The 12,925-nt window shown below is 39.7% G+C and overlaps 1 protein-coding gene across 2 annotated transcripts; it reads right to left on the bottom strand.

Annotated features, from left to right (window-relative positions):
• Positions 1-8,591: 8,591 nt before the first annotated feature.
• On the bottom strand, positions 8,592-12,660 carry LOC123397490 (transmembrane protein 87A). 2 transcript variants are annotated; one of them, XM_045092016.1, is made up of 5 exons: positions 12,248-12,660; positions 10,457-11,387; positions 10,184-10,279; positions 9,764-9,900; positions 8,592-9,119 (listed from the first exon to the last, which is right to left on the bottom strand). In XM_045092016.1, the coding sequence occupies exons 1-5, from the start codon at positions 12,499-12,501 to the stop codon at positions 8,939-8,941; spliced, it is 1,599 nt and encodes a 532-aa protein (XP_044947951.1). In that variant the 5' UTR covers positions 12,502-12,660; the 3' UTR covers positions 8,592-8,938. The 2 variants fall into 2 exon arrangements, with proteins under 2 accessions (XP_044947951.1, XP_044947952.1); XM_045092017.1 differs by lacking the exon at positions 12,248-12,660 and adding an exon at positions 12,003-12,061.
• Positions 12,661-12,925: the final 265 nt, after the last annotated feature.

Here is a 12,925-nt window from a genome sequence, read left to right as displayed (position 1 = left end):
CAAATGTTTGAAATTACTTAGAAATACCATGATCCATTTCTGGAAACAATCCATTATCAGAGAGAATGGTATCCAGTCCTCTCCTATTACAACATCAAATGGGATATAAAACCAGATTTGTCAAGTTCTAGGTTTAATAATAAAAATATTCAAAGCTTTACTTGTCTACAACTAACTCATTGTTTTGATTATACATTAACTTTCAGTAAGTTGATCAATGGCAGTGAAATACATATGCATAATTTTTTCCCCACCGAAATATTATTAATGAAACGATGTAACAAAAAATACATCATACACAAGCTTACTTCGAGCTGACATTTTTTTTATTTACGCAGAAATATATTGATCGGAACAAATTAATAAATTACCTCATGAAGTGTCAGGGCATTTGCATCTTTTTATTTGGACGGTTCCACCACTCACAAGTTCCAAGTAAACTATACTCTTGCACATATGTACTATTGGAACTCTAAAATTTAGTATGTACGTCTGTTTGAACATTTAGAAAGCTAGACGTGAAAACGAATCAACTATCTTTATAGTTTTCTAGCACATTTAGCTTTAACATTCAGAAGATATTTATAATACTAATTCTTCTAAACTGCAGTTGCCCACAAGCCATCCCAAGTCACCAGGAGAAAGAAGGCACCCAAATATGAATTGTTAGTGTCAAGAATCGCACCTGCTTTTCCTGGGCAATGTAGTTACTCTTCCTGCCTCAAACACCTGAGCATGTAGAAAAAAAGAATAAAAAATATAAGATGACAGAGAGTAGAGAGAAGGACGATGACATGAGGAAATGTTTTGTTGAGTCATCACCGGACGAGCACCATCAGCAGAATGCACGCACCAGTCTGCCAGGCCACTGCTGACCCGAGCCTCATCATGCTTGTACGACATGCCCTTAGGACGCCTCCTGCGCAAGTTTCATAGGTATACCAAGTTTCATAGCACTGTATACCTCCAACACCGTTCCAACAGAGAAAAAACAGAGAGAGAGGGCAGCTTGAATCCCTTTTCTGCGTGCTTCAGTTGTGCGGCCGTTCACATATTGGTGTTGTAGATAACAAGATCTCCTACCCGCTGCTCCAGGGAGGTCGCATCCCGCTGGGCCGAGGAGGATTGAGCGTGGGCGGGGCTTGGACCAACACATACATGGGGAAGGAATCCATCGAGGAGCACAAGCTAGAGATGCAGAGCAGTGGCCAGATCGATGCTAGGCTCGATTAGGCGGTGGATCAAGGTCGTCTAGTGGGCGCCGTCGTCTCCGCGTAGATCAGCGATGCCGCATGGCTTCCGTCATCCTTGTTCTAGTCTAGTGATAAACACCACCGGGCTTCCGTCGTCCTTGTTCTCGCGATAACCAGCACCGATTTCAGGCGATGGCCATCACCACTCCTCGCATCTATCGTTGGCTAGCAGTAGGAGCGTACCCTCTTCGAAATTTCCATAGGCGAGCCTCGAATCGACAGCCTGGAAGATGCGTCCCCTACCGGTGCTGTGGCATGCGAGGCCGAGCAGCAGGAGTCGATGCATAACCCATAATTGCTTCAATTCGACTTTTGTAGCATCTCATCCTCGTGTATACGTCTTCCCTTCTTCAATCAAGTTGTAGAAAAAAATCATGTCGGCAGCGGGAGACGGAAAGACCTGAGCCCTGCGCGTCCAGAGGACGGCAGGAGGCACCACTAATTATTGTTGGACTTCACTAGGCAGCGGCGCCGCATTTTATTCTTCCCGCGGCTAGCTTTCATCCGTTCCTTGCTTGCATGCAACATTACACAAGCATGGTATTATTAAATATTTTTTGATTTTGCATTTAAAAAAGATTTATCTCCCAAACTGTTATCTCAATTAATGATCCGTTTTCATCACTGGCTTTTTCACGACGAGATCTTCAAAACTAGATCCCATGTCGACATGTTTCGATAACTTTTGTTTTTGACGGTACTTGCCAGATTATTATCACTTACTTGTCACATTATTTGTTACATAGTTCTCACATTAAATCAACTTGGTTATCAGATTTATGAATGTCCATATACCCCACTAAAAAACTTGATTCATTATACTTATGCTGATTCATGCATTTACGTGCTTATTGTTAGTGTTTTAATACCCACTTTTTAGCTTCACATAACATTGCAATGCGTAAAAAGTATAAACGTATTGTCCTGATAACTATGTATAATTTTTGTGTCAACTATACATCCGTAAGATGACATAAATGTGGCAACTAGGAACAACGATTTTTTTTAACGAAACATGTCAACATGGCATCTTATTTTGAAGGTCTCGTCGTGACGAATCTAACGGTAAAAACGAATCTCGAATCAAATTATTAATCTGTAAGATAAATTATTTTTAAAATTCAAAAAAGCATTTAATACGATGATATAAGCATGAGCTGGAAGATTTTTGCATGCACACGGGTTGTGCTAGCCGCTGCATGGAAGAGCTTTAGTGCGGCGCTTCTCTTTATAATTTCTCATTATTGTTTCCTTCGTTTTACGAAACGTTTCCTTTACTGCGGATTGATTCTTAAAATTGTCAAGGAGTTTTCTATAAATTATATTACGGACTAAGAATACATATTTTTTTTATTAGTACTAGTAAAAGTGCCCGTGCGTTGCAACGGGCGAACACCAAAAACTCATAAAAGTTATAATGTCCAATAGAAAACAATTCAAGTTCATCAAATTGCACCAATCTGATGTAAATGCTACAAATAATTTGGTTGATGCAAAAGTGGAGGATTAAGGTCTGGTTGATGCAGCGTTATATTTAACAATTGGACATAACAAGAAGGGCCACAAAATCTCTTGAACAGAAAAAAATACTGACATAAACTTCTTTGTTCCTCCAGTATGCTTGACATTAGCTAAGTGTATCTCCACATCTTAGTTCCTATGCCAACCATGTACCAGATTGGTAAAATTTAAGCTAGCCAAGGAATGAAAAGACAAATATGATCATTGTAGTCTACGAAAATTTATTGTGTTTCAACAAAAGCCATGGAAAATATATGTAAATGAAAACGAGCAATACCCACCCAACTGGAAATTGCTGCCAATTAAAGAAAAGATTGTTTGTTAGCACTGAAGTATCGAGTGAAAGGGAAACTGAGAATAGTTCAAGTCTAACAGAATAGCGAGATATTCGAACAAAATTTAGGAATAGTACAATTACTATTTTAAAAACTGAACTAAGTTTTCTCTCTACGCATAAATCATCAATCAGATGTTCACTTATTAGTTGCCAATTAAAGGTTGAACTTAGAATTATAGACCTTACAATTACTCCCTAACAAGAAAATGGAAAGCTAAAAACGAATCCAACCAGGATCTTTGTATATTGGCATGACATGCGCGGAGCACAATGTTACTTTATTTTTGCCACATACCAAATCTTATGCCAATAACTTAGCATAATGTTTCCCGTCAGCAGCGCTGGTTTGGTTGGAAATTGTGTGAGATGTAGAGTCAACTTCCTGCTCTGATTCAAAAACATTTGGTGCCTCCAAATGGTAACCAGAAGCAAGCTCAAATAAGTAATCACTCCTGGTGTCATCTATATTGAATGGGTCCTTGGTAGAAGGCACTTGATCCATTAGCAATGTGACATGCTCCTGATTTGTAGACACTTGATAATTTGTAGGAACCTCAGTGGCACTTTCCCTGTTGCAGATGTCCTCTTGTTGTTCAAGCCTCGCCTCGCATGAAAAAACAACCGCACCATCCTTTACTAAAATGTCTTTACTGCAGTTGTCTTCAGCAATGGACTTGAGCATGCTATCGACATCAGTAAAAGCAAGATCATTCTGATAACCAGGTACAAAGCATACTGAATTTACCAGGTAAGAGTTATCAACTGGCAGCTGAACACCTGAAGTATTTTGAGCAGACAAGTTCTGTGAAGAGCGCTCTGTGGAATAATCAGTTGACGTACTTTCAGTATGAATTAGCTTCCATTCATCTCCAGAATTAGATATTGTTTCAAATCCAATAGTATATGATTCTACTATTTCTTCTCTTGGTGATACTTCAGACATGGTATCCAGAACCTCCATACCATCTTTCAAGAAGCTGCCCACCTTCCTGGAACATGCAGATTGGGATTCTGGGTCACACTTAAGCAGAGAGCGCTTCTGCAGAGACGAAAAATACACATTGTAAAAAAATACATATCAATTTGACAACTACTACTGTAAATATTAACAGTGTACCGTTGCATATATTGAAGAAATTGTGAAGCTCTATTTCATCAATAGAGATCTTTCTCGTGCTGACTACGTGATATCAATTGTGCCATAACATTATTTAGTAACTAATCAAAAAGTATCAAAAGCTAGCTACCAAAGCATCAGTAAACCATTTCAGCCACATAGAATTATTCCAGTCGAGAAAGGAGTTTGTGGACACAAAGATGCACATATTAACTAATTCAGGATGAACGTGATTGAGATCTTTGCAGGAAAGTTCTAACACTACCTCCAGTATCTACTTTCTTCACTAATCAATACGCTCAAACTGAGACCACAACGTCCACCCATTTCATCCCAGTGCACTAAATTAAGTTACCCATTATCTGAATCGGCGCTGCATATTACCATCTGCATAACGCTCGCTAATGAAGAGGGGGAAATCAAGCTACTTCTCCGGCCACGTCGAGGCATCGGGTTCCCCTTCGTCCGGCTCCTCCTCCCCGAACGGCAGCAGCGACGACGCGATCTGGGAGATTCACCTCACCCTACCCCCGATCTCAGCCAGATCGCTCCGAATCCCCGCGATCCCCATAGAGTCAAACCTGGTTTTGTCCGGAACAAATTAAGGCAAAACAAAGACATAGCATTGTCGGTCATTGAAATCACTATCCCAAAAGACAGAGCTAGATTTGTCGGCACCTTATGAGCTTTGTTTTGATGCCAGTTCAGAATCGCTGAGATTGATGGTGGGGCTCGAGAGAAGCTGGATGATGGTGAAAGGACGGGCACCGACATGGACAAACCGCTTGTCCTCCTTGACGAAATCGATGGCCTCAAACACCCTCTCGTCTTTCCCATCACTGATGCTGTGCTTCCAGATAGAAGCAAATTTACCAAAATCTAGAGTGTAGTACACGCAGTCTGCCTGAACGGATGGGAACTTGGCGGCATCAACAACCAGGCACTTTCGATGACCGATGAAGATGGCATACCTGCCCACGGTCTCCACAGGCGCAAGGACTTGTTTCTGTGTTGGTTCGATGCCGAGAACCAGAACGCGTCGTTCTCCACCAAAGTTCAGTAGAAAACACCGGACGTCGCCGCGATCTGCAAGAGGGTCGACACAGAAAAACTTGACGGAATGCTCGCACCCGAGCCGCTCCTACGCACCAGAGGGCCCGCCGTTGTCGGATCTGTGCGGGGGCTTCGCCCGGAGTGGACGTCGCCGCGATCTGCAAGAGGGTCGACAGAGAAAAACTTGATGAAATGGTCGCATCTGAGCTGCTCCTACGCACCAGAGGGCCCGCCGTTGTCGTATCTGTGCGGGGGCTTCGCCCGGAGGACGCACACGGACGGCGACGAGGGAGGATGAGAAGGGGAGCATCCGCTGCGCAGGCGAGATGCGCCGTAGTGGTAGAGCTTGGTCACGGGAGGGGAGCGACTCTGCCCAGGGTTTTTTTTACAAAAACAACGAAACGTTTTTTCCACTTACTATAGGACTGCGGGTTGATTTCGAAGGAACGGAAGGACTTTTCTGTAAAAACGCCAGCGACGGACTTTATTATTATTAATTATTATTATTATTATTATATTATATATTAGGGGAGACTAGCAAAATGGCCCGTGCGTTGCCACGAAAAAAAAACATAATCTTCAATGATGGTGACCACATTATGTTCACATGTCATCGCTTGATTTTGAAATATTATGCACAAATGCAAAAAAATGTTTTTTCTTTTAAATTTATTCACAAGTTGAAGCAATCTTTACATTTTCAAAAAAATATATATCATGATTGTCAAAAATCTTGATAACTCAAATATTTATTCTGAATTTCAATATTATTTTTTTAAAAACATAAAATAATAATTCGATCCATCCAACAGTTAATTCTTCAAAATTCACATAGTTATATTGTCACAAAGACTTAGAAGCATTAATGTTTAACTACATACATTAGATCTTTCGTGAACAATTTTACAAATATGGGAACAATTTTAAAATCGAGAACATTTTTTACAATTTACAAACATTTACGAAAAATCATGAATATTTTTTATATTTCGAACGGGTTTAAATATTTTCTTTTGAATTGGCGACCAATTCAAGAAAAGACGAACATAATTTTTTATGTTGGAGGATTTTATTTTAAATTCACAAACATTTTTTAAAACGCATGAAGTTTTTCTAAATAAACAAACATTTTTATAAATCAGTAATATATTTATTAAATTCATGGACATTGTTATAAATCAGTAATATATTTATTAAATTCATGGACATTATGTTTTCGTCAGCATTTTATTTCAAAATTCCTATTTTTTAATATGCAAAAGTTTATGTAATTCTAAATTATTTAAATTAGAAATAAACAAAAATGGAATGGAAATTTTAAATAAAAAAAGTAACTACCAAAACAGGCATTAGCTATTTTTAAAATTTTAGGACATTTCTTAAATGCATTAACATATTTTCAATTAGAAAGCATTTTGTTAAATGCCTTTAATAATTTTGAATACATGGAATTGTATTTGAAATCATGGACCTTTCTTATTGTACAAATATTTTTCTAAAATTCCAACGTTTTATTGCATATGTGAGCATTTTATACAAAACTCCGGGCAGTTTTTGAATTCACAAACATTTTATTTTTTAAATATGTTGATTTATAATTTTCAGCTTATTAAAATTTTAATGATTATTTGAAGTTATAAATTATTTAAAATAAAAAAGTAAAACGGAACTGAAAATAAATAAATAAACGGAACTAAAAGCAGGCGCCTGTGCATGGGCCGGCCATACGGTGTGCTGGATATTCTCCCAGCATGCAGAGCGTAATATAGGAGGTTTTTACACGGACCGGCCCAGTCCAAGATTTATTGCTTTGTGAAACGTTTTTTATTACTTACCGGTGGCATGGTGGGTAATTTATGTAAATTTTAGGGGTAATTTTCATGACGGACGATCAGAAATCCTGTTTGCTTTATTATTAGGGAGAGATATATAGTAGGTGTAGGCTAGCAAAACGATCCGTGCGTCACAATGGAAGAACATAATAGCGCGCATTCTTTTTTTAGGTAAAGGAGTTTTATTGCAATCACGAGGCCATAAATCCTCAATACAATTTGGGACTGAGTCCACCCACACAGTCGTGGCGTACTCAGATCGAATATATTTGGCGAACTGATCTCCAACTTTATTCTGACTACCGCACATTCTTAATTTACAAAAAATGATCTATAAGCTGAGTATTTGTAGCTACAACCTAAATAAAGATGGTCTTAGCCTACAAAATCACAGTCCAAGATTCCATAGATCTTCTACTTAAAAAAAGGCTTGCATGCATATTTAATACGTACAAAGAAACGGACAAGTGATCTTCAATTTTGTCTCCAATCCTAATTTTGCTGAGATGTTCATCGACAATCCGGAGCAATACCGGCAAGAAAGAAAGACATACAATGCATTATTGATTAAGATTGCATCCTAGATAGTATTTTTAAATGATTAACAGGTAAAATAACATCATATTTAGATTCTACATATTTGTCTAATCAAATTTCATATATAACATTAAATTTGGAGTGACAGTTTAGAAGATAGGAGCATTTTAAAAAAACATTTAATTTGTACTACGGATTTAATGTCAGAAACATCATTTTTCTTTTTATAAAATAGCATGACAGATTAAGAATATCTATTTCTTTCATTAGTAGGTAATAGATATAGATTTTTAACTCCACTAATTCAAGAGCAGTCAATAGGGAATGCACCCTAAAAAAAGGAGTGCGGCTTTCCCGGGTTTTGAAGAAAATAAAATACATTCATATTTTGAACTTCTATTTAAAAAAAATACACGTGTATATAGGAATGTATCCTCCTCCCTCTCTTAACTTCGTACAAGACGCTTTTTGACACTGTCATGGGCTCTAGAAACGTTATATACTTCCTCCGTTTCAAAATTCTTGCCTTGGGTTTATTTAAAGATGAATGTATCTAAATACTAAAATGTGACTACATACATTCATATCTAGACAAATTTAAGATAAAATTTTTGGGACGGAGGGGGTAGAAACTTAGGGAGTACTACATTTCTGTAACATTTCATGACGAAGTACTCATGGATTTGTGGAGTATCTTTTACTGTGAGCTGCATAATAAAACAAAACCATGGACTTCTATAGCGGAATCTCAAGGGCTTCTCACTTCTGTGTGTGCCAGAGCTTTTTTTTTTTTTACACGTAGATTCACAAATCACAAACTTCAACAGTAGGTACAGGTTTGGTAGCTCTGCGTAAAACACCTGAACTGTGAATTTTCAATCTTTCGACGACCATACTAATCTTGGGATGCTGAAACCAAAATGGAAATTTCGACACATTTGTAGCAATAAATAATTGCACTTGCTGCCAACATCAGTCTTCACATAAACTAGAAGCAACATGAGATCTACAAATGAAACCATTATACACCATACATCTCAAAATAACGCCTCAGATGAATTGTTCCTATCACATATAATCATCCTTACAGACTACAGTGATGCAGGCTCTGTGTGAATAAACCTAGTGGAGGGATAACGGATTTAACATGAAAGAAACGCCTCCAAGGACCGTATCCAAACGACTAGAATTAGCACGGCCTGTCCTCTGCTAAATACCAAAACTGTTCTAGCACATCCAATTCAAGGGATCTTATGTGGGTGGAATGCTCTCTCCTTCGGCAGATGCGTCACTCCCTTTTGTTTTCCTCGTCGTCTTCGTCAAAAGATGCCACGGTGTTCGTGTTGTTCGTTGCTTTGGCATCTGGTGCGGAAGTTACGCTCCACCCGTTCTTGGAAACAATGGGCCTTGGCCTTATTAATGATAGGCTGTCTTCTCGATCAAATTTTTCACTTGCATCATTGGTAAATCTGAAATGAAAAGCCCAAGAGCGTCAAAAAATATCCTTTTCTATTCATGGAGATTTACAATGCGCTTTGAGTTTGCTCAAAATTCTTACATGATGTTGTGTACAAGTTTTTACACCAGAAAAAAGACAAAGTGTATTGCAAAATTCTATATAATGTGTAAGTTTTTTCGGAAAGATGTATAAAAAAAAAAAAAATGAAACTCCATGGGCACTAGCACCCATGGTTTTATTGATATAGAAGAAGCATCCCTCATGAGAAACCAGAAATTCGTCCCCGACGTGGATTGAACCCTGGTTGCTGGAGACGCCACTGCGCTCCCTTGCCACTAGGCTACAGCCTAGTTCTCTTCGGAAAGATGTATAATATGTAGCTGGTTTCGAAGTTTTAAGATTAAAGAAAGTACGGACAACAGTTTGTTAGGTTGCACATTTGCATTTCTGACAAAATGGCAGTAGCAGGCAGCACTACTAAAGAATAAATGTTAACATGGCAGAAGAGACATCTTTGAATAATGTTGTGCTCTCAAATCCCCATATTAGTAGAACAGAAAATTGCTACTACCATTCTAATGCTAGGAAATCACAATGACACAGCAAGGCCAATATATTAGCCAAGTTGAAGTCAACAAAAGAGTAGAATAATACCTCATTGAGCTCTGAGAAGGTGCCCACAGGTAGGAAATGACGCAAAGAAGTGAGAATGATAGGGCATGCCAGAAAGCAGGAATTATCCATGCATACTGCCACCGCTCATTGAACACATCAGTCGATTTGAAGTAGATCTGCAAAAAGTCACAGGACTACTATGAATGAACCAAAAATAGACGCATAACCAAGTGAGATGTACTCCCTCCGTTCGTAAATAATTTTATTGAGGAACGGAGGGAGTAGTACATTGCATTTGAACAAGAAAACATCCAGATTCTTCAAAATAGAAAGGTACGGATATGATTTGAAAGTATACTCCCTCCACAAAGGGTGAAGATAAACTACCCTAATTTTATGTGACTAAGCAATATTTTGGTAATCCAGAACCCAAATATAGTTTTTAATACATCACTATACCTCATAGCCAATCCAGCCAATAGATACCAGAACAGTAATGGCCAATGCAATAGTGAATTTCCTATAAATGTCAAGTTTGGCCATCAACCTTCTTGCCTATGGAAAACACACCAAAAAAGATCACGAATGGTCAGTGCATTTTCTTAAATTAAACCAGGTAACTTTACCTCTTACCTGGAAAATAAACAGTACAAGAAAAAAAGATAGTGCACCATAACAGATACTGCAAATGAAATAATAGAGAATAACGAGCACAAAAGATGTTCTGTTCACCTGAAGTTGGCTAAGGGTCTTGGCTAGAGAAATAAATATCCAAACAATGAATGAAGCATCCAAGATGGCCACTGGATAGACTAAAAATAGACGAGCTTTTCCAGACAGATCATTCACAGTGCCTAGATTTTCCACTAGCTCAAGAATTTCTGTAGCTACAAAGAATGTTCCTCCAAGCATGACCACTTTCGATGTCAGACCACCCAAAGTAGGCCTCACAACTCCATACCCCATCGAGACAATGAGAATAATAAGACGAGCCACTGTTCTTTTAATAGTCCCAAATGTTACAGCCCAAAATGTGATGGCCTTTGCCCGAACTCCAGTCTCATTGAACTCAGCATATTCAAAATACCACAATGCCATCTCAAGCATGCCCAATGTAATAACAAGAGTAATACAGTTCTGAAGTGGAAGAACCTCTCGCCAGAACTTCATGTATTGATAAAACCAATAGATACCAAGTATCACGAAAGCAAATGACATCAGTCCAAAAAAGTTCTTAAGAGGTGCCATCCGACCTGGAAGGTAGCCAGTAGGATTTTTCCATATGGTTTTCCCGTCGATTTCCAGTCCAGCAAGTGCCGGGTCACAGTGTATAAAGTACATATTGTACATCCCAGTTTTCTTTACTGGAATGGTCCTTGAAGGCAGCGTTGCAATCAGATCACTTCCATCAAAAGAAGCAACAAACAACTGTGGCCAACCAGGATTCACCTGCGACGGGCGGTAGATGACAGAGCCTTCGACGCAAGCTCCCAACTTTGCAAGATCTGATGTACAACAAATTGCTTTTTGACCTCCATACGCCGATCCACCAATCATTTCACGATCTTCTATTTCAAAGACAAGTATCTGAACCTTAGATGAACTAGTCTCTTTCACAGAATCATTGGCCTCCTCTGGCCTCCTAAAAGTAATCTTGTCAAACCTGAAAAGTGGAGGAAATATGAAATTCGAATCTACAGGAAGGAAGGATGGCAGGCAAGCTAAGCACCTAATTATAGTGAACCGAGCTAATGCAATTTGAATTGTTCGATTAAAGTAGCAACCAATAAATAATGGGTGCAAAATGCTTCCATGACTAATTTAAACTGAAGGAACAGGGTGTCATTTCCTTTGCCTTTTAGTTTATTGGACGCATGTAGAGTACTCCCTCCGTCTCAGTTTACAAATCCAATACATGTACCTAGGTCGTCAATTTGACCAACTTAATGAGAGGCATATATAACAAAAAATATATCATTAAAAACTTTAGATGTTCTATTTTCTAATGATATAATTTTTACGTTAAACAATATATTTATATAAATCAAATTGACGATCTAGGTACACGTGCATGCCTTCTAAACTGTGACGGAAGAAGTATATTTTTACAAGTATGCTCGTGCAAACACAACTTAAACAAAATTTAAAGTTGTAGTGCTTCCCATGCTTGATCTAAACTTCATATAAGTAGCCCTCATTAAGTATGCCAGCTACACCCCTACACCAACTCACGCCATAAATTGCAAACTAATGAAGCATAATTAACTCAGCAACGCACATGTAGCTATAATTACTCAGCGGGAATGGTGCCCCTCTCAGCATAATTTCTGTGAAGATCCAATCGCGCCCTCTCGGAGTACTACCCTACCAAAAACCATTCAAATGGCCGACAGAGCCCCCGGGGGATGACGGGATCCAAGATCTCATACGCAGAACAAGGCTCCGCTACACCGCGGTCGGCTGTAAAGACGATGCAAGCTAGCGGCAAGCCAGCGGGGAGCTAAAAACCGCGAGACAAAGTACCGTATGAAGGCGTCGGGGGCGGCGGCGGCGGCGGCCTCGTCGTCCTCCTCCTCGGCGGTGGCATTGGCGGGGGAGACGGGGGCGTAGAGGCCCTCGCTGCCTGCGTGGAGGATGAAGGCATTGCCCTTGTTGAGGAAGCCGAGGCCGGTGTACTCGTGCACCGAGGCCTCGCCGGCGCGGAGGAGCGCCGCGACGGAGACGGCGAGGAGGAGGAGGGCACGTGCGGCGGCCGCCGTGTCGGCGTCGGCGGCCATGGAGGAGACTAGGCGAGGGTGGATCTGGCCTGCGCGAAGCTGATGAGTGGAGTGGGTCGGCGGAGTTGGGGGAAATGGCAAAAACCGCAGAGGCCAAGCGGAGCGGAGCCGCTGTCGCCTGGGGTAGGTTAGGAAGGAAAGAAATGGGGGAGAAAAGGCTTTGTCGGCGACTCGACCGGACTGGACCGGCTAAAATGGTTATTCTTTGATGGTAAATATTGATGTTGGTCAATGACAGGCTGAGGTTAACAGAGTTCTTAACTTAGGTTCTTTAATTAGGTCCATAGTTCCAGGAAGAAACCACTGGTTTCTCTTCGTAGGAAACAAAAAGGTTTTAGGCTGGCCATAGCGGAGTAACATATACTAGTGTCATCATATGATATTAGTAAAATAACACAGTATTTTCTTCGTCTCAGTTTACAAG

This window comes from Hordeum vulgare, chromosome 5H (assembly GCF_904849725.1).
Source record: "Hordeum vulgare subsp. vulgare chromosome 5H, MorexV3_pseudomolecules_assembly, whole genome shotgun sequence".
Lineage (NCBI taxonomy): Eukaryota > Viridiplantae > Streptophyta > Magnoliopsida > Poales > Poaceae > Hordeum > Hordeum vulgare.
The sequence above is the reverse complement of the archived record's forward strand: the minus strand, read 5'-3'. Positions and strand labels throughout refer to the sequence as shown.

What these genes read in the sequence shown, in the direction of transcription:
- LOC123397490 (XM_045092016.1), bottom strand. Translation starts at nt 12,501, where the DNA reads ATGGCCGCCGACGCCGACACGGCGGCCGCCGCACGTGCCCTCCTCCTC. An exon ending in GCCCCCGACGCCTTCATACG is followed by an intron (nt 11,388 to 12,247) that starts GTACTTTGTCTC and finishes TCCACTTTTCAG; the next exon opens with GTTTGACAAGATTACTTTTA. An exon ending in CCTTCTCAGAGCTCAATGAG is followed by an intron (nt 9,120 to 9,763) that starts GTATTATTCTAC and finishes TTTTCATTTCAG; the next exon opens with ATTTACCAATGATGCAAGTG.